This window comes from Garra rufa, chromosome 14, assembly GCF_049309525.1.
Source record: "Garra rufa chromosome 14, GarRuf1.0, whole genome shotgun sequence".
Classification (NCBI taxonomy): Eukaryota; Metazoa; Chordata; class Actinopteri; order Cypriniformes; family Cyprinidae; genus Garra; species Garra rufa.
The window spans coordinates 18,959,176-18,981,586 of NC_133374.1; the positions used below are offsets into that span (position 1 = coordinate 18,959,176).

The 22,411-nt window shown below is 36.8% G+C and overlaps 1 protein-coding gene across 1 annotated transcript in view; it reads left to right on the forward strand.

The window, feature by feature from the left end:
• Nucleotides 1–22,411, forward strand: part of dph1 (diphthamide biosynthesis 1) — a 108,067-nt gene that overhangs the window by 26,702 nt on the left and 58,954 nt on the right. Inside the window, exon 2 of the mRNA XM_073817327.1 lies at nucleotides 20,062–20,183. Within this exon, the coding sequence (XP_073673428.1) occupies nucleotides 20,062–20,183 (122 nt within the window). The remainder of the gene's footprint in view (nucleotides 1–20,061; nucleotides 20,184–22,411) is intronic.

Sequence of the window (22,411 nt, forward strand, 5' to 3'; positions counted from 1 at the left end):
AGAAAAAAAATACAGAATTGCGAGATATAAACTCGCATTTGTGAGAAAAAAGTCTAAATTGCTAGATACAAACTCACATTTGCCAGATACAAACTCACATTTGCCAGATACAAACTCACATTTGCCAGATACAAACTTGCATTTCCAAGAAAAAAGTCAGAATTCCGAGATATAAACTCACAGTTGTGAGAGAAAGTCAGAATTGTGAGATACAAACTCACATTTGCCAGAAAAAAGTCTGAATTGCGAAATATTTAATTTTGCAATTGCGAGAGAAAGTCAGACTTGCGATACTAACTTGCATTTGTGAGAAAAAAGTCTGAATTATGAGATACAAACTCATGTTTGCGAGGAAAAAAAAAGGTCAGAATTGCGAGATACAAACTCCCATTTGGGTAACACTTTATAATAACTATCCGTTATAACTAGTTAATAGATCATTAATAAACTGTTAGTTAATGGGTTATAAATGACTTGTTAAATAACAGTTTATAGTTTGCTAATTATTTATAACTGTGCCTTATAGATAGCCAATAGATAACTTACAAGCTGTTAGTTAACAAGTTATAAATGACTTGTTAACTGTATTTTAATGATTTATAACTATACCTAATAAAATATTAATAGATCATGAACAAGCTGTTAGTAAATTACTTACTAAAGACTTGTTAAGTATCAGTTAATAGTTTATATATGTTATTGGGATGTTATTCTAAAGTTGCAACTATTCTTCATTTATTAACTGTTAGTAAATGAGGAATAGTTGCAACTTTAGAATAACGTCCCAATAACATACATAAGCTAATAACTAACACCAAAGAAACTCCACAGATGAAATGTTGAACATTGTGTTTAATGTATAGAAACACACATACTGAGCCATCACATGGCAGAATTGCAGTATACAACAGAATACAAACCCATGAGGTTTGGGCACTTTTTTGTGCTAAACATGAAAACAAAATAAATAAAAATCTAGCCATTGGTATTATTGATATGAACATGTTGTATCACACCTTGGACCCTCTATACTGAGTGAACCAGCAGTGATGTGCAAAATACTGAGATAAATCCAGGTACTTCTTTGGTAAAATACAGTACACAGAAAAGCCTATGGGTGGAACAAGGTTGAGGTACAAAAAATTTATATTTTAAATATCACATCAAAGTTCTGTAGCTTGAACTTGTTCCATCCATTTGCTATTCTACAAAGTTTCACTGGTATTAGTAGATGGTGAAACTATGAACAACTGATCTGTAAAGTGTGAGTTAATATTTTAGTTAAGTGTTAGTTATTAGCTTATCTATGTTAGTGGGACGTTATTCTAAAGTTGCAACTATTCCTCATTTACTAACAATTAATAAATGAAGAATAGTTGCAACTTTAGAATAACGTCCCAATAACATATATAAACTATTAACTGATACTTAAGTCTTTAGTAAGTAATTTACTAACAGCTTGTTCATGATCTATTACTAATTTATAGATCATTATAGTTATAAATCATTAAAATACAGTTAACAAGTCATTTATAACTTGTTAACGAACAGTTTGTAAGTTATCTATTGGCTATCTATAAGGCACAGTTATAAATATATAACAAACTATTAACTGTTATTTAACAAGTCATTTATAACTCATTAACTAACAGTTTATTGATGATTTATTAACTAGTTATAACGGATAGTTATTATAAAGTGTTACCCACATTTGTGATGGAAAAAGTCAGAACTGCAAGATATAAACTCGCTTTGTCAGAAAAAATTTTTAAAAATAATTTTAAGGTTTTTATCTTGGACTTTCTCGCAGTTGTGAATTTATATTATGCAATTCTGACTTTCTTTGGCTCCAAGGCATTAATACAGACTTTCTGAAGAAAAATCTACGCAGTTGTGTAAGAAAAATACATACATATTTAAAACATTTTTAAACCATATTATCTAGCTTCCGCTAACTGTACTCATGTACTGTTAACATGTCTTCATGTGATTTTAATTCGTGGGACTGAGTGAGAAGGTTTGAGAGAACTTTAGTGCTTGTGTTTCCTGTCACATTCGTATGAATGGGTGTCGTTGGAACGAAAGTTTAGTGTGGCCGCCCCTTCATTGAAAATCTAATTGTTCTCACTTTTTTCTGAATTTATTGAAACCATTATCATGTTTTGACATTCGCTGGTGCAAAAGAAGTTTATACTTTTGTAGTTATTTTTTAATCAAGCTCAGTTTGCAAAAGCCTTTAAAGTGTAAAATAGGGAAAATATGTATTTAATGATGCTTGGGGGAGTGCAGAGCCTGAAGAAGTGACCAAATTAGAGAAATTTGTGAAAGATGTGGCAAAAGAAAGAACAAAGAAAGGAACAAAATGACTTTACAGAACAGAGGAGTATCAGTGAATGAAAAGATAAATAGATTTCTGTGATCAGAAAGACACGACTGACATACTGAGTGAACCGAAATGTAGATAAAGACGGTCATTTACTTCCACTGCGATAGGGCTTTGAAATCAAGCGGCTTAATGAATGAACTTGAACCTCATTATTTCTTTGATATCGCTGAATACAAGACTTCTTTGTGGAGTCTTAAATCTTAAGCTATGCATTGTTGTATCCAGCATGCTTTTTGTAACAAACTCTTAAATGTCTGAATGTTAATGTGTATGTGTATTAGGGATGGCCATGTCATTCCAAACCTGTGTGACTTGTCTGAACACAGAAGGAGATTCTGTACAATGAGAGTCAATGGGGTCCAAAGTTACCACTCTTCAAAATATCATGTTTTGTATTCCACAAAAGAAAGAAAATCATACGGCTTCGGGAACAACATGAAGGTGAACGAATTACAAGTCATGCAAATCTCCCCTCAAATCTCACAGCCGACCTTTCAAGCCCTACACGCACCACTGGACATACGTTATCCCTTTTCTGCCTTTATGCCAGGTCCAGCTGTGATAAGCCCCTCAGATAAACCTCGAAAATTCAGCTTACCTCACTTACAGTTAATCTTTCTATTCACATAAGATCTTTATAGTTGCATATAGACATATATGACCAGATTGAGTTTTCTTGTGTTATGTGTTTGTGTGGGTGTGAATGTGAGAACCCCTATTTGCATAATGGCAAACCCATTGGAGGCTAAAAGCATGTCAGGACCAATGGCTGAAATCCAGCATGTGGAATAGCAGTAATGATCTTGTTTTTCAGGGGGTTAAGGGATTATCCAACAGCATTAGAGAAAACATCTGTCTGCATGTTCTGGAAACTGGTTCTGTTTACTTTACTTACGGCGCGACTCATCACTCAACCAGTCATTAGCGGAGGCGCTAGGCCGTGCTGCGGATGCTCTTCCGTCTCAGTTTGTGTAAGGTGTGTGGGTACGGAGACCTTTCGGTCTATCAGGACAGGGAGACTGCTTATATAGGACAAAAAGAAAAAAAAACCTTAGAGGCTGAAGTGGAGAATGTTTGATCTTCGCAGTGTCGTACCCCCCTGCTGGTTCTCTTTGTGCTGGTGTAGAAGCAAGTTTTTTCCCCTATTTTTTGATAAGGTACTTTTTGTACTCTGTGTGTGCAAAATATGGTTGGACTAACACAAAATTGTTTTTGGAAAAAAATAAGATTTATAATCAAATTTTAATTAGTCTGATAACTCGAATTTCCAAGAAAGGCCTGCAAATGAAGATAAGACATTAAAAAGTGACTTTGGAAGTACATTTATTGTCCACAGCAATCAAGTTGAAAAGAAATTAAGGTTTCCAGGATTTTTCTCCAAAGGTCCAAACTGCAGTTTCAGTGCAGCTTCAAAGGGTCTTACACAACCCCAGCCGAGGAATAAGGGTCTTATCTAGCGAAATGATGGATCTTTTTCGAAAAAATATATACACATTTTTGTACTTTTTAACCACAAATGCTCGCTTCACACATAACGTAATCATGTTGGAAAGGTCACATGCGGTTAGTTCTTCGTCTGTGTACTCTAGTTCAAAAAGGTAGGGTAGGGCGAAAAACTCCATCTCATTTTGTCCTCCAACTTTAAAATCGCTTTAAAACAACGAATCATTGCGCTTTTGTAAAATAATGAAAGCGTACAGGTAGGGCTGGGTGATATGTTCTGTAAAAACAGTGATATTTAGTCACCATGATGCAAACATGAAATATCACACATACAGTAGTAGTTTTTCACAGATTTTTTATTTGATCGCGCTGCTTTTCTATGTAAACATTGATGTGTTTGACTGTTGTGCTTGTGTCTCTTGCAGTGTCTCATGTGTTCAAGTTAAAAGAAGTTCACTCCCATCTAGGGCTGCATGATTAATTGAAGGCGATTGTTATGGGCACTTTGTCAGTAAAGTCAATTCTGTCATCAGTAGTAAATCTCCAGCACCTGCTTTCACACGGAGTAGCATATACTACACAGAGCTGTAGGTTGTGCTACACATTATCGCAGTCGATTTAATCATGCGATAATTAAATCAAAGCTATCCTTTTGTGATAATGTCAGGTGTTCGCGTAGTCTCTCAGTGAACTACGGCTCTGTGTAGTAAATGCTGCTACATCTGAAAGCATGTGAAATTACCACGTTAATAACATGTTTTTACTCAACTCACTTCATAACTTCAGTCGAGTGTTTGAAATAAATCCTACTGTGAGATGATGTAGCTTCACAGAATAAGGCACGCAACATATTTCATAGTTTTTAAGGAGTGATATAATAAGAAGAACTCAGATAATCCATATATTGTCGTAGTTGTGTGTTTAGTCATGCTGAATCAATGAAAGCAGTTAAATCTTCTGTTTACACAGCTGCAGCGATCGTGATTTCCTGGGTTTCTTCTTTGGGGTGTGTTTGGAATTTCCACACGAGAGCACCCTCTGGCCTTCGGATGGAAATTTGCTACCAACCACAGAACCATGCTTCCCAATCACAGCTTTTGCTTAATCGTCATTGACATATCCTTGCACATTTTTCCTATTCCACTGCTGTGTCGCATCTTTGTCAACACAAAAGCGCATTCTGTGTGAATGCGCCTAATGATATGAGCACGTCACACATGAGCAGTTAATCACGTGCGCCATCGTGTGGTTGGATCGCTCTTTTCTCTTTACTGTTATCATTCAATCAATAAAATCTGAAAAATCGCCCAGCCCTTACATACAGGATGTGCTTTCTGCCATCTTGGTCTATGTGAATTTGGGTTGGGTTGGAACTTGAGCGTAAAACTTTAAAACTCATGAAACTCCGAAACTCTCTGTATACTTGCCTTACAGACATGAAAAAAAAAGAAAAGAAAAGAAATGTATATATATATAGACTGAAAGGTCTACTTTTAAATTAACCAATTAAAATAGAAAACAAATATTCTCAGATTATGTAATCCATATGAAACAGGCATACAGGTGCCTCACTACTGCGGAGATGATGAGTCGGTGTATCCGACTTCATCTCTTAAGCCGAAAACACTAGTTTATCAATAAACTATTTAAATGTTAATGCAGTCTCCTTGCTTTTTTACCCTGACACATTCAGAATTAATATATCCGCCGGTTCGCCATGGCAAGCTTTTTTTTGTGTGCTTATTAGGCTATGTAGGCAATTAATGGCTCATTATTATGATTTATATGGTTTATTAATAAACATGTGACTAATAGTCGATTAATGCTTAAAATAAACGACTACTAGGCAACTAGAAAAATCTTTAGTCAAGGGCAGCCCTAATAAAAACGTGAAGCCCTTTGAAGCTGCATTGAAACTGCAATTTGGACCTTCAACCCATTGATCCCCACTGAAGACCACTATGTGGAGAAAAATATTGGAATGTTTTCCTCAAAAACCTTAATTTCTTTTTGACAGAAGAAAGACAGACATGAACATCTTGGATGACATGGGAGTGAATAAATGATCAGGAAATTTTTATTCTGGAAGTGAACTAATCCTTTAATATAGATGTCATGTATGATGGTCTGCTCACTAACGTTTGTACAAAACTGATATTTCATATTTGTTGAGCATCAATGATAATTAATTCTGTCATGCAAAGGAGCGCATATGACGTTTCTTAGTCATCCCTTCTGGATGTAATTTATAGATAAATTACAGAATGACTAAAATGTCAAACATTATGAGTTATTAAGTCGATAAACACACTAAGTTAAAACCGAACAGCAGCACATTGCCATTCGGATCAGGTACAGAATGTGCAAAATGATGTACCGTAAGTTTTGATTTGTTAATACTGCAAACCTTACAGCACACAGCTTGTCTCCTTAACTCTGTCTTTCTCGATTTTCCCACTGCTGCTTTCATTTTATTCTTTTTGCTCTCTCTCTCGATCTTTCCTGTCTTCTTCGCTCCCTAACTCAATTCGTTTAAAGAGGAAATAATGAGGCAGACCCTCTGTAGAGTTGCTCAGATATCAAGGGAAGAGCCTCTCCATCTTGGAGGTAATCTCTCCTCTCCCCGTGTCCTCACGCCAGGCGCGTCTGCCAGCGAGAGAAGGGATGAGCCCACGCGCCACACAACCAAATGAAATATGAGGCATCAGCAGGTGCGGCATATAAATATTTCACATCCCTAACCTGATTTGTTGTGTTGCGGGTTATGCGCTGGTCCGTACCTGTGTGAGTGAGCATGTGTATTCGGGATTTCACTGAAAGTGTTTTTTATTGTTGTTTACCTTTAAGGCAGAGGTTGTGTTTACAGAGTGTTTTCAGCATTCAGCAAATTTTTAGAGACGTTGAAGGATAATTCAAAATACTTACCATCATTTTGACACATAAAAGCTCTGCCTTCCTACTTTGGAAACATTCCCATGGTTAAGGATGCTAATAGGGATTAGAAGTAAAGAGGAGAAAATAAAGTTTTAAAGCGCCCCTGCCGAAATAGTTGGAGGCGCGAGAGACGTGAGTGCTGAGGATTTGGGCAGAGAAATTAGAGATTCCTGGTGTAGCACAGTGGAATAATTCATGGGATATTGTTCATTATATCGGGTGACCAGATCACAGTCTGTTGTTGTTTTTACACTTCGAGAGCAGAATAAAAAGCAAGGCAAGAGCCCACAACACAGTGCTGGGTGAAACCCAGGGTTATTATAGTTAAAGGGACAGTTCACCCAAAAATAAAAATTCTGTCTTTAATTACTCACTATCATGTCGTTCCAAACCCATAAGACCTTCGTTCATCTTCAGAACACAAATTAAGATATTTTAATGAAATTCGAGAGCTTTCTAACCCTGCGTAGACAGCAACGCAACTATTAAATTTCAAATTTGAAACGATGGCAAATTATTATTGCTCTTTAAGAGATTGTTTGTTGAACAGAGAGTGTTCACTAATGGCTGTTTATGTATGTCCATGTATCTGTCGTGTCTGTTTGCATGTGATTGTATGCGTGGGGATGTCTTTGTGTGTATGTGTGTGATACAGAATGTCGTGACAGCTCTTCACGTACAGATGCACCAGAGCACTTCTATTCTACTCTGCTCACCTGCCTCTCTTTTACTGCTCTCATGGGATGATGCATCACTTTTACTGTCTCTGAGAAAGCGAGAGAGAGAGAGAGAGAGAGAGAGAGCGCTCAAATATCTGATGCGTGTCATAGACCTGGCTGGAATCCTGTAGTGGTAACGGAAGGAGGCTGTGCTCGCCTTATCAACAGGTTTAGGGTGAAAACAGGCAAATGTGATAAAAATGACGCAGCAACGGTACATTGTTTTGCTGCCCCCAGGTGATATAAATGCACACTGCCTTGACTGGATTACATCAGATTAAAAAGTCTGGGATCGTGTCTGATTAAAGAAAAAAAGAAGTGAGAGTTGTGGCCTGGTGGTGAACGCAAATGCATTGAGCCATAGTGCTTATCTGGGTGACATAAGTTTAAATCTGACCTGCAACATTTTCAAAGTAACTCGATTTTTACATGCTTTGATATGCTTTTATATGCTTTAATGTAATTTCATAAATTATTACAATAGATTTAGTTAATTATATATATATATATATATATATATATATATATATATATATATATATATATATACTAGTCAAAACTTTTTGAACAGTAAGATCTGTAATGTTTTCTGATCACCAAGCCTGCATTTATTTGATCTTAAGTACAGCAAAATCTGTAAAATTCTAAAATTTTAAATTTAAAATAACTTTTCTATTTGTCAATTCTATTTTAAAATGTGATTTATTTCTGTGATCTTTACTCCAGTCTTCAGTGTTCACTATCCTTCAGAAATCATTCTAATATTCTGATTTGCTGTTCAAGAATTTTTTTTATTATTGTTATTATTATCAATATTTAAAACAGTTGAGTACATTTTCTAGACTTCTTTGATGAATCCAAAGATCTATTTAATTATATGGGAATTATAGAAATTAATACTTTTATTTATTAAGGATGCTTTAAATTTATCAAAAGTGATGATAAAGACATTTTTAATCTTACAAAAGATTTCTGTTTCAGATAAATGCTGTTCTTCTGAACTTTCTATTCATCAAAGAAACCTGGAAAAAATCTGCTCAGCTGTTTTCTATGTAACATGTTTTTGAGCAGCAAATTAGCATATTAGAATGATTTCTGAAGTATCACGTGACTGGAGTAATGATGCTAAAAATTCAACTTTGATCACAGGAATAAATTACATTTTAAAATATATTAAAATAGAAAACAGTTATTTTAAATAGTAAAAATATTTCAACATTTTATTTCAGATAAATGCTGATCTGTGGATCTTTCTATTTATCAAAGAATCCTGAAAAAATGTATTATTATTGATAATAATAATAATATGTTTCTTGAACAGCAAATCAGAAAGTTAGAATGATTTCTGAAGGATCATGTGACACTGAAGACTGGAGTAATGATGCTGAAAATGTAAGGAATAAATTATATTTCTAAAATATATTTAAATAGAAAACAGTTATTTTAAAGAGTTAAAATATTTCCAAATTTCACTGTCTTGATATACTTTGGATGAAATAAATGCAGGCTTGGTGAGCAGAATTGATTTCTTTAAATAAATACTAAAAATCTTACTGTTCAAAAACTTTTGACTAGTAGTGTGTATATATATATATATATATATATATATATATATATATATATATATATATATATATATATATATATATTTGTTCAAACAGCCTACAAATATCAAGGGAACTGTTCTTAGTTTTCACAGGTAATCGAACCAATTCTTGCACTTTCAACCAAAAAAACTTAAATAATTGCTCGGACACAGTTCATTTCAGGTTGTGCATCAATATCAGGAGAATGTGTGGGAGACCTGAGGGTGTTGTGGGACGGGCATCCTGGCATCCTCAATAGAGTCTCTCTCTCTCTCTCTCTTGGGCTGATTTCTGCCCTGAAGTGGACTAACAGGATTTCATAGACAGTGTCACACAGCCAATGATGCATTCCCTTCAGACACTGAGACCTGCTCACACAAGAAGAAAACCACTAAGCATTTTCGAGGCCAGCTTTTCCGGCTTTACATCAAACGAGCGAAACACATACGTGCTCATCTCACACACCCTTGCACATTATCTGAGCCCCTGAGCTAGTCTGAGGGAAAACCTCAATCCACAGAGGCACACAGCTGGACAATTAGAATATTTTTGCCTTTCATAACTCACGTTGACACCGGTGGGTTTGTATCGTGGCAAAAAAGAGAAGCTTTGCTAATAAGGACTTCTTTGGCTTTGCAGACCAGATTTAGGGCTGTTTTCCTGTTGTGTGGGTTGAGAAGGTGCAGGTAATGTGATTTGTGTGGGATAGTGTGTTTTGTGCTCTGCTAAGTGGTTCGGTAGTAGTTTGTAGACTGTTGGAAAACAGGGCAGGGATGTGGAAAGTCCGAAGGTACGGCTTTTCTGTGACAGGCCCTCGTTGCTGATCTAATATTAGTCTTTGTGTTAACTGAGCTCAGTGAAGTGTGAGGCTAAACACACGCACACGCAATCAGAGTTATTGAAACGGGGCAGAGGGTACAGAATTGAATCACTCAGAGGCTCGTGTCCTGGGCTTTCATCCGCATCCTGACACAACAAAAGGGCTTCGTTCTTTGCCTGTGTATTTGAAGTGGTGCACAGTGGCCCTAAAAATATTTCAACACTTAAAAAATATATCAATGTCATTGCATTAAATAACCAATGATGCTTTTTTTTTTTTGTAAATGACACTTTCTGCTATTTTTGTCTTTAAACTGGTGTCAGTAGTTAGTTGATGTGTTTAATCAGTTCCCCTCAACTTCACACAGATATTTTTGGTGTTGTTGTGCTTTGGTCATTTTACTTTAGTTTTGTTGTGCTTTGTTTTTTGTTGTGCTGTGTTTTGTTTTTTGTTGTGTTTTGTCCTACATGTTTTGTTTTGGTTTTGTTTTTTTGTATTTTGTTTGTGTACTGTTTTGTTTTTTTGTGTTTTGTCTGTGTCATGTTTTGGTTTGTGTTTGTGTTTGGTTTTGCTTTTTGTTTTGTTTTGTCGTATTGTGTTTTGTTTATTTTTTTGTTGTGTTGTTTTGTCTTGTCATGTTTTGTTTTAGTTTGTTTTGCTGTTAGGTTTTTTTGTGTCATTTTGTGTCTTGTTTTGTGTTTAGTTTTGTTGTTTTTTGTTTCGTTGTGTTGTCATGTTTTGTTTTTGTTTAAAATTGGTTTTGTTTTGTTTTTAGTCGATTTTTGGTTTATTTTTGGTCATTTTTGTTTTGTGTTGTGTTGTGTTGTGTGTTTTTTTTGTGTTGTGTTGTGTTGTGTTGTGTTTTGTTGTGTTTTGGTTTGTGTTCTGTTTTAGTTTGTTTTGTTATATTGTTTTGTTTTTAAAGCTATTTCATTGTTTTAATTTAAAATAATTGGGATTTTTGGAATTTTCAGTTGGAAATTCAAATAGGTCTGATATGTTTTGTGGTCTGTGCCGACTTGCGCATATGATCCGCTCTGTGCTACCGTGTCTCTGGACCAGAGCAGACTGTGCATGCTGTGTCAGTTCGTGTGAAACGGCATGAAACCAGACTTCAAACACTCAATTAGAGTTGTTCCGATTCCGATACTAGTATCGGAAATGCCACCGATACCACAAAAAATTCTAGCATCGGTATCGGTGAGTACTTGAACCCACGTACCGATCTGATACCTTTTTCTAAACAAGACCTAGTTATAACCGCTAGCTTTTCTTAATGCTGCAAATCGCAAGTTAATTTTTCTTTGCTGCTCAGAATGCAAACAGCAAAGAAGAAATACAAAGTGTTAGCAGTATGTCCGCTGTTTGGCAGTATTTCAGACTGGACCAACCAGCCAGTAAAACAGCAACATGTCCCGGTGCGACAATTTTTTGTGAGCAGTCGCACTAGCGTGACCACAGCATTGTTTAACTCATAAGCGCTGCCATTTCTGTTGTATATGAGAAACATCAAACGGCAAACGAAACTGTTACGTTACTGTTGCGAGATCCAGTGAGAAGAGGTTGAATTTGCCGCATAATGAAAAGGTTGCTGCAAGATCTAGTGAGAATCTTTCAAATTCTGCCTAGAATTCTCTGTTATAAACAGTGCTGATGTACGTCAAAAAACCAGAAGTAGTAATGCTAAAAATCCAAATATATATATATATTACTGTCAAATGTATGTCTGTTATTAAAAATACTGCAGTTCACTGTATATATTTGTTCATGTTTTATTAAGGGATAAGTTTGAAGCACACCATAAAATAATTCTATCAGTTCATACAGGGCTAGTAGTATCACAGCTGTATTTACAAATACACACCCAGGTATCGGATCAGTACTCGGTTTTGGCAGATACCCTGAGCCCAGGCATCAGAATCGGTATCGGGAATGGAAAAAGGGTATCGGAACAAATCTAGTCTCAATCGTTCACTATCCCCTATATAGTGTAGTATGTGCCAGTCACCGTACAGAAAATACTAACTCTGAACAAGTGACCGATTTCAGCTGCAGCCTTAGTGTGTATTTATAGTGTAGTGTAGTTTTTTTGAGTAAATCTGGTGGGATGTGGTGGAAATCTTGGAAATGTAAAATATTATTAACATTTTATTATTTTTGACAGTGATATAAATAAGAGGGAAGCAGCTCCATGGTTCTAGAATGGAACTCTGTTCCAAAAGTGTTCCTTCCCATCACAGAAAAAAAGCTGTTCTGGCAAACAACTCTACTGTATCTTTATACCACTGCTGCGTCATGTCAATCATGTATGTGGCCTGTTGTGCACACAGATCAATAATCAATATTTGAGCTTTCCATGTTTAATAATCAGGGATTTAGATCTTTAATCTTTCATGTGCAAGTTATAAAATCATAACTTGGCTCTATTTCTTCTGAAATATCTTTTTATAATGATAATCACCACTTCTCTAGCTCTGCTTGGCTGCCCTATTCCAGACTATTAACAGTCATAAAAAAACACATTTTATTTGAAACCATTTGCTTTTGAAGGCTTTGATTAAGTGGCCAAAGAGAAAGATCTGTTTTCTTCCAGCGTCACAAACAGGAGAGCTTTGAGCCAGCAGCCCCTCGCTCACGCTGAGCTTTGATGAAAGTCCTGTCAAAGCCAAGTAAAGATTTCACCTCTGAGAGACAGGAGGAATAGCTTGAAACGGATGGATCCGCTTCCAGACACAGCACACCCTAATGTTCATTAACTGAGAGAGTGAGAGACACGCAGAGACGCTGACCGGTCCTGCAGGAGCGTGACTCTGTCTCACTGCTCTGATGAAGGGAGAGAGACATGACAGAGAGACATATGAACTGTCTGTGAGGTTTGAGAGACACTAAACCATCCAACAACCATCACATTGACAGGGAATGCCAGGCCTTGGCTGAGTTTATTGAGGTCCAAATGAAACCACTATTTTATTTTTTATTTTATAATTATCCGCTCTGTGTAAGTGTGACTTTGTTTTCTGAAAGCTGGCTGCTACAGAGCACTAATTAACAAGCCCTGTTATTGAGATCACAGACATTTCTACATCTTAATTGCATCTTAATGACATTTCAGCTCAGATGCTGTAACTGGAGCCAGATAGCATGACAGAGAGAGAAAGAGAGAGACTGTGGATTTGATTTCGATGGGAGAAGAGCTACAGTAACAAGAAGACCAGGCCACATGTGACATTGACTCTTCCATCCTGCGGTCAACATTTCGAGGGGCGTGTGAAGCGCTAATCACGACTAAAACCCCTCATCTTACTCGCTCTGAGCCTCAGTCCCAGCGGGAGCACGAACTTGATCCACACTCCTGCTCCGTAATTACAGCACCATTCCCAGGTAGCGAGCACTATCTCTCTCTCGCACAAGCTCTGGTAATCTGACGCTCAGAGTTTATATTAATGTATTTCCGTTTTTCATCCACAAGCCCTTCTAGTTGGTGTTAATCGGATAGACTGCACAAATATGGAAACCTGACAATGAGGTTTTGCAGGTGTTTTGTCACAAGCGACAGATTTGCAGCCACTTTATATTTGGATCCTGCTTATGGATCTTATGTGTAAGGTCTTGAATACTTGAATACTTTCTTTATAACTTTTTTTTAAGGGATAGTTCACCCAAAAATGAAAATTTTATGTTTATCTGCTTACCCCCAGGGCATTCAAGATGTAGGTGACTTTGTTTCTTCAGTAGAACACAAACAAAGATTTTTAACTCAAACCATTGCAATCTGTTAGTCATATAATGGCAGTGAATGGGCATCAAACCTTTGAAAGTAAAAAAAAAAAACATGCACAGAGAAATCCAACTAAAACCCTGCGGCTCGTGACGATACATTGATGTCCTAAGACACAAAACAATTGTTTTTTGCAAGAAACTGAACAGTATTTATATCTTTTTTTTTTTTACCTTTGATACACAGCAATGTCCAACTCAGCTCAGCATCCGGTGCAATACATGTGTACGCGCTCTGGCGTAGTATACGCAAATGCTGGAAGGGGAAATCGGTGAAAAGTCAACAGTCCCAGATGAGTTCTAATCTTTTAGCTTTAAATCGGTTCGAACAATCAGGATAAGCGCAAGTAATTTCCATTTTGAATAGCCGCTATACCCACAATCTCTGTGCACTGTGTATTTGATCGCTTGCGCATTTGTGTATACTACGCCAGAACGCGTACACATGTAACACGCAGGATGCTGAGCTGAGTTGGACATTGCTGTGTATCAAAGGTAAAAAATTATATAAATACTGTTCAGTTTCTCACAAAAAACGATTGTTTCATGTCTTAGGGCATCAACGTATCGTCACGTGCCGTCTGTATTTCATTTGGATTTGTCTGTGCATGTTTTTTTTTTTACTTTCAAAGGTTTGGTGCCCATCCACTGCCATAATATGACTAACAGACTGCCACGGTTTGAGTTAAAAATCTGTGTTTGAGTTTTCATTTTTGGGTGAACTATCCCTTTAAACTTTTTTTTGTTCTGTCAAACGATTAAAAAAAAACGAATTAATCACATTTTTTCTGAAATTAATCGCAATTAATCCCACCTGACATTAAAGTTTTTCATTGTATTTTTATTTCGCAATAATTAAAAATTCAATCTTCAAATTAATGTAGAAACAATATAAAGAAAGTATATTTTTACTATTTATATAATGCCATCTTTTTTTTGACTGAAAGCAAGTATCACTGAGACCAACTGATGTCTCTATGATTTTTTCCTAACATTTAACCATTGACTATAGCCATTCAACATTACAGTATAATTCAATTTAACATTTATTAGACTTTGAAAAATAACTTCTAATTTAAATGAACTTAAAACAATCTTCACATAAACCAATTACAATAAATGTCATGTAGCTACCTGTGCCCTTCAGCAAGAAAATATTGCCTAATTTAATAAAGTTATTAAAGCTAAATGATAAATAAAAATAAAGCTTAAAACTAAGAATTTTTTAGATTTTTCCTTTTAAATTTTGTTGTTTGATTTAACAGACATCACAGCAGCTGGTTATTAGGCTATTTTGCTTGCTGTTACTTTAAAAGCTGCCACTGCTGAACTTGACGCAGATCTGTGACTCATAAATAATAAATACTTACATGCACAGTTTTAAGGGAGCTATAATCGCCTTTTTGTAACTTTATGACATAACTAACGACATAATTACAACACTGCATTCTCGTAGTTTCATTTGGGTAAGAGTATGATACAGCGCTTTAATATAGCCTAATACAGCGCTTGAAGAGGACGTGCTACGAGCACAGTATAACTGCTAACAGGACAGGTCAATTCGTTTTTACTGGCATATGGTCTGACACAAGCTTTGTTACCATTTCTGCGCTTGTTTGACTCGGGCCTGGCGCTGAGGTGAAGTTGGTGCTCGCGTCTGAAAAGTCTCCTGTTTGATATTTGCTCATTAAGTGTTCCGCGTCTAAATAAATAAACGCAATTCTTTAGCAGTTGCGAGTTGGGTGGCCACTAGTTTTTTTAATGTCCCTATAATGAGTCACTAAGGTGTAATGTTTTTTTGGACTGATTTTATAGGCCATTTGTCTCATCCGTGCCAGCTATTTTTATCTGTACAAAACAGCTTGTTTTGCTGCTTGATATTGCGAATCGGTGTGTCTTACCATATTATTTTAATGTATTATCTTAATTATGAACACACTGGTTTGTAATGCAAACAGATTTACCGTTTACTGCACGTTGTTATTCTTCTCGTTATTTCCCAATAGTGGCTAATGAACCGGAAGTCTGTGAATTTCATGAAACTTGTGGGATTTGTCATAATATATCGTCCTCTCCACTTCCACAATCAACGTCTGCTCATCTTTGTTTAATGCTTAACATGAGGAGTGGGGTTTTGGTACAGTGAGTTCTTAGTGGGGGCTTTGGTTCTCTCTGCAGAGCTGTTGTTGATGTTTTGTTATGTGATGCAATGACATTCATACATTTTTAAGTGTGACTTGAGTTCCCAAGTACTTTTGGGGCCACTGTGCGTGCATTGTTTTGAACATCTTATTTGTGTCTTATCGTTTTGGGCTGCTGACGATGCCACCCACTCGTGTATGTGCATGCGCAAACGTGTGGCAGATGGGCAGAAAGAGAGGGACCTTGATGAGAGAAAGGATGAGCGAATCAAATCTACCACGGCAAATATTTATTTACCAGATGAGCTCTCCTCATCCATCTCTTTCTGCTTTACAAGCAACGGATGCCTGCCTGCGTCCTTCACATGAGAATAACTGTGTGTGGTGAGAGAGGGTGTGTTCGAGGGCACTGGGTTACAAAAGTAAGCCATGCATGAGACACAAATGCAGGGAGTGTGATATGAAGAGAAAGCCATAGGATTTCATGACATGTCCAGATCGCAGTTCATCCTAAAAAGCCAATTAATTATAAATAATTAAAGTTGAAGTCTGCAAAATGTTAGTTATTTTAGCAAAATAAGAGGGATAATACAAAATGCATGCTATTTTTTATTTAGTACTGACCTGAATAAGATATTTCACATAAAAGATGTTTACATATGTGACCCTGGACCACAAAACCAGTCTTAAGTCGCTGGGGTATATTTGTAGCAATAGCCAAAAATAAATTTTATGGGTCAAAATTATTGACTTTTCTTTTATGCCAAAAATCATTAGGAAATTAAGTAAAGATCATGTTCCGTGAAGATTTTTTGTAAAATTCCTACTGTAAACCTATCAAAATGTAATTTTTGATTAGTAATATGCATTGCTAAGAACTTAATTTGGACAACTTTAAAGGTGTTTTTCTCAGTATTTAGATTTTTTGCACCCTTAGATTTCAGATTTTCAAATAGATGTATCTCGGCCAAATATTGTCCTATCCTAACAAACCATACATCAATAGAAAGCCTATTTATTGAGCTTTCATATGATGTATATATCTCAGTTTTGTAAAATTTAACCTTATGACTGGTTTTGTGGTCCAGGGTCACATATAGTCTACAAGAGAAAATAATAGTTGAATTTATAAAAATGAGCCTGTTCAAAACTTGACATATACTTGATTCTTAATTCTGTGTTGTTACCTGAATTATCCACAGCTTTTGTTTAGTGTTAGTTGTTCATGAGTTAAACTGCCTGCTGTTCAACAGAAAAATCCTTCAGGTCCCACAAATTCTTTGAGTTTTCAGCATTTTCGTGTTTCGTGTTCGATTTATGTATGATTTTGAGATCAATCTTTTCACACTGAGGACAACTGAGGGACTCATACAGAAGGTTTAAACGCTCTTTGATGCCTCAGAAGGAAAAACTATGCATTAAGAGGTGAAAACAGGGGTGAAAACTTTTGAACAGAATGAAGATTTGTACATTTTCCCTATTTTGCCTAAATATCATACTTGTTTCATTTAGTACTGCCCTTCAGAGGGTACAAAAGATACTTAGATGTTTCCCAGAAGACAAAATAAGTTATATTTAGCCTGATCTTCAAATTCAAGTTTTCACCCCGTGGCTCTTAATGCATCGTTTTTCCTTCCGGAGCATTAGTGAGCGTTTGAACCTTCTGTAATAGGAAAGGAAAGGAGGTGAAGTGAGGCCAAGTATGGTGATCCATACTAGGAATTTGTGCTCTGCATTTAACCCATCCAAGTGCACACACACACACCGTGAACACACACCCGGAGCAGTGGGGGTACGGTGCCTTGCTCAAGGGACTCACCTCAGTTGTGGTATTGAGGGTGAAGAGAGCGCTGGTAATTCACTCCCCCCACCTACAATCCCTGCCGGACCTGAGACTCGAACCTGCAACCTTTGGGTTACAAGTCCGACTCTCTAACCATTAGGCCACGGCTGCCCCATAATAGCTGCATATGACTCCCTTAGTTCTTCTCAGTGTGAAAAGATGGATCTCAAAATCATGCAGTCATTGTTGGAAAGGGTTCAAATACACAAAAATGCTGAAAAACCAAAGAATTTGTGGGACCTGAAGGATTTTTGTCCTTTGTCAGTGCGGCAAACCCATTGCCTTTGGGCAAAATTAATTGTTTTGATTGCAATAAAGTTTGATTTATGCAGAGCCAGGTGTTTTTGGATGGAGGGTATAGGGAGTGAAAACGTAATTTGTCAACACAAGACCACCAAAGAATGTTCTTCATTTAATTAGACGTTTATTAGCCTATAAATCCACATAAACGTTTTTCTCGGTCGATCATGTGCTTGACTACAGTGTCACAAGCACAGGCACTCAGGGACCGGAGGACCACAGAGAATGAACATGCCGAAGTGTCCTTCCAAATGTAGACATAAAGTGCAATTTAGAATTTTGTGGTAAAAATGTGGCCCTGGACCACGAAAAAGTGAGATTTATACATCATCTGAAAGCTGAATAAATATGCTTTTTTTCATTAATGTATGGTTCGTTAGGATCAGCCAAAATAAAAATCTGTAAATTTGAAAATCTGTAATCTGAGGGTGCAAAAATGTTGAGAAAATTGCATTTAAAGTTGTCCAAATGAAGTTCTGAGCAATGCATATTACGAAGCAAAAATTACGTTTTAATATATTTATTGTGGGAATTTACAAAATATCTTCATGGAACATGATCTTTACTTAATATCCTAATGATTTTTGGCATAAAGGAAAAATCTATCATTTTGACTTGTACAATGAATTGTTAGCTATTACTACAAATAGACCTGTGCTACTTAAGACTGGTTTTGTGGCCCAGGGTCACAAATATACATAAACCAGGACATATTTTTCAAAATATTCACCCACCATTTAGTTAGCATTGGAACAAGGCTCACAGAAGAGGTATCCTAAAGTGACAAACTGAGGAAAAAGAAAGGCTAGCCTAGGACCCAGACAGGAAGTAGAAAGCGAAAATATCCCAGACAGAGCGATCAGTACAGACTGTACTATGTGTCGTGGAGTTGTACTGGCCACTTTGGAGACCTCAATCTGAATGAGAGGTTAGAAGGTGAATCAGGTGGTGGGGTTTAGAAGTGCTAGTGTGTGTATGTGTGTATAAAAGCAGAGAAAATGTGCCTGTGTTCTATTAATAATACCTGTCCTAAATATGTCTGCTTTCAGACAGCCAGCTTCCCTTACAACAGCCTGTACTCTCTTTTTCCTCCTTTCTTCTCCTCGCATATTCATTCTCTCTCGTTTTTTCTCACTCATAATTTATGTGCTCCTGTCTCATGTTTATCCTGCATTTAAATTTCACACAGAGGAGAGGCAGCAACAGTGCGCCAGTCAATAGATGTGCTAACACTTAACGACCCCTGCCGAAGCAAACAAAAACAGATCGTTGGTTCTTCAAACAGCTCCTCAGAGATCCACCTCACTCGAATGCTTGTCATTGTCCTACAAAGCCAAGGAAGGAAGCCAAGGACAATTTGTAGCAGCATCTCTTAAGACTGCTCTACTGGAGATGTTGGCTCAGTAATGTCCTCCCTTGCGTAGTAAAAAGTCTTTTCGCAGACTTAAATGCTTACATTCAGAGTCTACTGCTTTGCCACACCTGCTAATTTTTTATAGACATTGATGGTTATAGCACTGTGGTACAGTACAGAGGGACAAGTTTAGTCTTTTTCTTAATGACATAATGGCGATGGCTTCATAAAATTAATTTTAAAAGTTTCTGGGCCTTAAACGTGGTAGTTGCATTGCTGTCAAAGCAGGGTCAGAAAGCTCTGGGATTTCATCAGAAATATCTTAATTTGTGTTCCAAAGATAAATGAAGGTCTTACAGGTTTGGGACGACACGAGGGTGAGTAATTAATGACAGAAAAGTTTTTAATAACCGACAGATTACCTGCTTTTTCACAGGACACTATGCATCCAAAGCTATTAACCTTAACGTGGTACTGAACATTTACCATCAGCTAATGTTTATGTTAAGCATTGTCCAGTGCTTTGTTGTCTCTGAAGGTTATTCTGGATGTTTTTTCCAGACTGCACAGAGTGCATCAGTTTACCGTTAGCGGGAGCCCACTTAACTGGAGACATGGATGTCTGAGTGACATTTCCGCTTGGGAGTGATTGATCTGCCAACTGTGTGGACCCGTCATTTTATTTACAGCCTGATTGATTTGAATTGCAATAGGGTGGTGATCAAGGTCATTGATTGGTTGATTGTGTTGTTTGTCAGATTCACAGAGGCGGACACTCTGGTGATGGGAGATGTGACATACGGGGCCTGCTGCGTGGACGACTTCACTGCCCGCGCTTTGGGAGCTGACTTCATGGTGCATTATGGGCACAGTTGTCTCAGTGAGTTGCGCACACACACACACACACACACACACACACACACACACACACACACACACACACACAATTCTCATGTGAATTAAAGGAACAGTTTACACGAATTGAACTTTCTGACATCATTTGCTTATCGTCATTTTTTTCCAAACCTGTTTGACTTACTTTCTTATGTGTAATTCAAACATTTTTATACATTTTTGATGCATTTTGTTATTTAGGAGCTTGACAGTCCCTTGGTCACTATACACTCATTAATACACTCAAGAATCGCATTAATAGAAGCAAAGTCCCTTTAAGGCAAGTGCCAAGTGCCAGTGCGCATGCTCAGTACTGAGCGCACGTCTTAGAGCGCTGATTGTTTCTATAGCAACCGGGACTTCTAACGGCAGCTGCAGTGACGCGCTAACTTTACTAATCAACGATTGGCTCTTTCACTAAGAAGGCGGGGCTTCGCGGCCATAATGAGCGTTGCATTTTTTTCCCCATTCAAAACTATACGAGTGACAAGTCTTGGGTATTCTATAGTCTTTGATAGAAGTCATTCACAAGGAATTCCAAGAACTACGTCACAGTTTAGAGTTCAGCCAAGAATAGATAGACACTCTCACTAAAGAAAATAACTTTTTAAAGGACTCAGTTCACACACTTTCCGCTCAGCTTGAGCTTCCGTTGTCACAGAAAACAAATCAATGAAAGAATACATTCTGGACTTACAAGCCCGCAGTATGAGAGACAATCTAGTGTTCACAGGCATCCCAGATCAAACTCCAGACGACCCCGAAAAATTTATCAAGGACTTTATGACAAAACAACTCAAACTACCAGCTGAAACTGTACAAAGCATCACCTTTCACCGTGTCCATCGTATCCGTTCTCAACAAAACAACAACCGACCGCGACCTATCATCGCAAAATTTGAACATTACAAACACAAAGAACTGGTTCAAAAACAAGGCAGACAACTGAAAGGTACAGTTTACAGTCTCAACGAACAATATCCAAAGGTCATCCTCGAACATCGAAAACAACTCTTCCCAATCCGAAAATAGAAAATGAATAAAGGAAAACTTGCAATCATAACAGAGGACAAATTATACATAGATGGACAATTATATCGTGACAAGGACATTACCCCCTGGCTTTTTTGAACACATTACTCCACATTATCTCTTTACTCATCTTGCTCATATAACTGAGTAATGTTTTTGCAATTGCACTTAGGTCTCATCCTCCCCCCTCTTTAAACATTATGTTGGTCTTCGTTTTTTTTTTTTTAGTTTGGTCATTGTTCTATTATGTACGTTTTGTTAACTCCATGTCTAAATTGTACATCTATCAGTATAACAATAACATTGCGGTGTCATACACACACACACACACACACACACACACAGGTACACTACCACACCTTTTTAAATACATACACTCACATATATACAGATGCAGTACTAACAAGCCCATATATTAATATACATACATATCATTTACTTATTCATTTTGTATTTTTCTGAGAAGTGTCACCAATCACTTTTTTATCCTGGAATGTCCGTGGACTTGGCTCCCAGTTAAAGAGGATCAAAATTTTTAATCATTTAAACAAATTACAAGCAGACATATGTCTTCTCCAAGAAACACATTTTTCAGAATCTGATCAAAACAAAATCAAATCATCACAGTATCATTTATATTCTGCCCACTGCAACACGAAACAGAGAGGATTATGTATTCTAATAAATAAAAAAATATCATTAGTTCATAACACCACAATTACAGACCCAGAGGGACGTTTTATCATAATTAACATTTCAATTAACAATAACTCACTCACAATAGGAAACTTATATGGCCCAAATACAGATGACCCATCTTTTTTTCAGAATTTTTTTTCTTCCGTTTCAAATATTTCTAATTGTCCAATCATAATAGCAGGTGATTTCAATACAGTTTTAGAACCAACTACAGATAGATGTAACAACATTGACAATAAACGCATCTGGAAATCTGCAGAAACCATAAAACAGTTCATGTGTGATCTTGGTCTTGGCGATAGTTGGCGCCTCCAGCATCCGGACATTAAAGCATTCTCATTTTTTTCACCAGTTCATCATTCATATTCTCGCATTGACTTTTTTCTCACCAGTAATTCTATTATATTCAATATTTCCGAATCAAAGATCCACCCAATAATCATTAGTAATCATGCTCCATTAACATTAAAATTGAATATAACC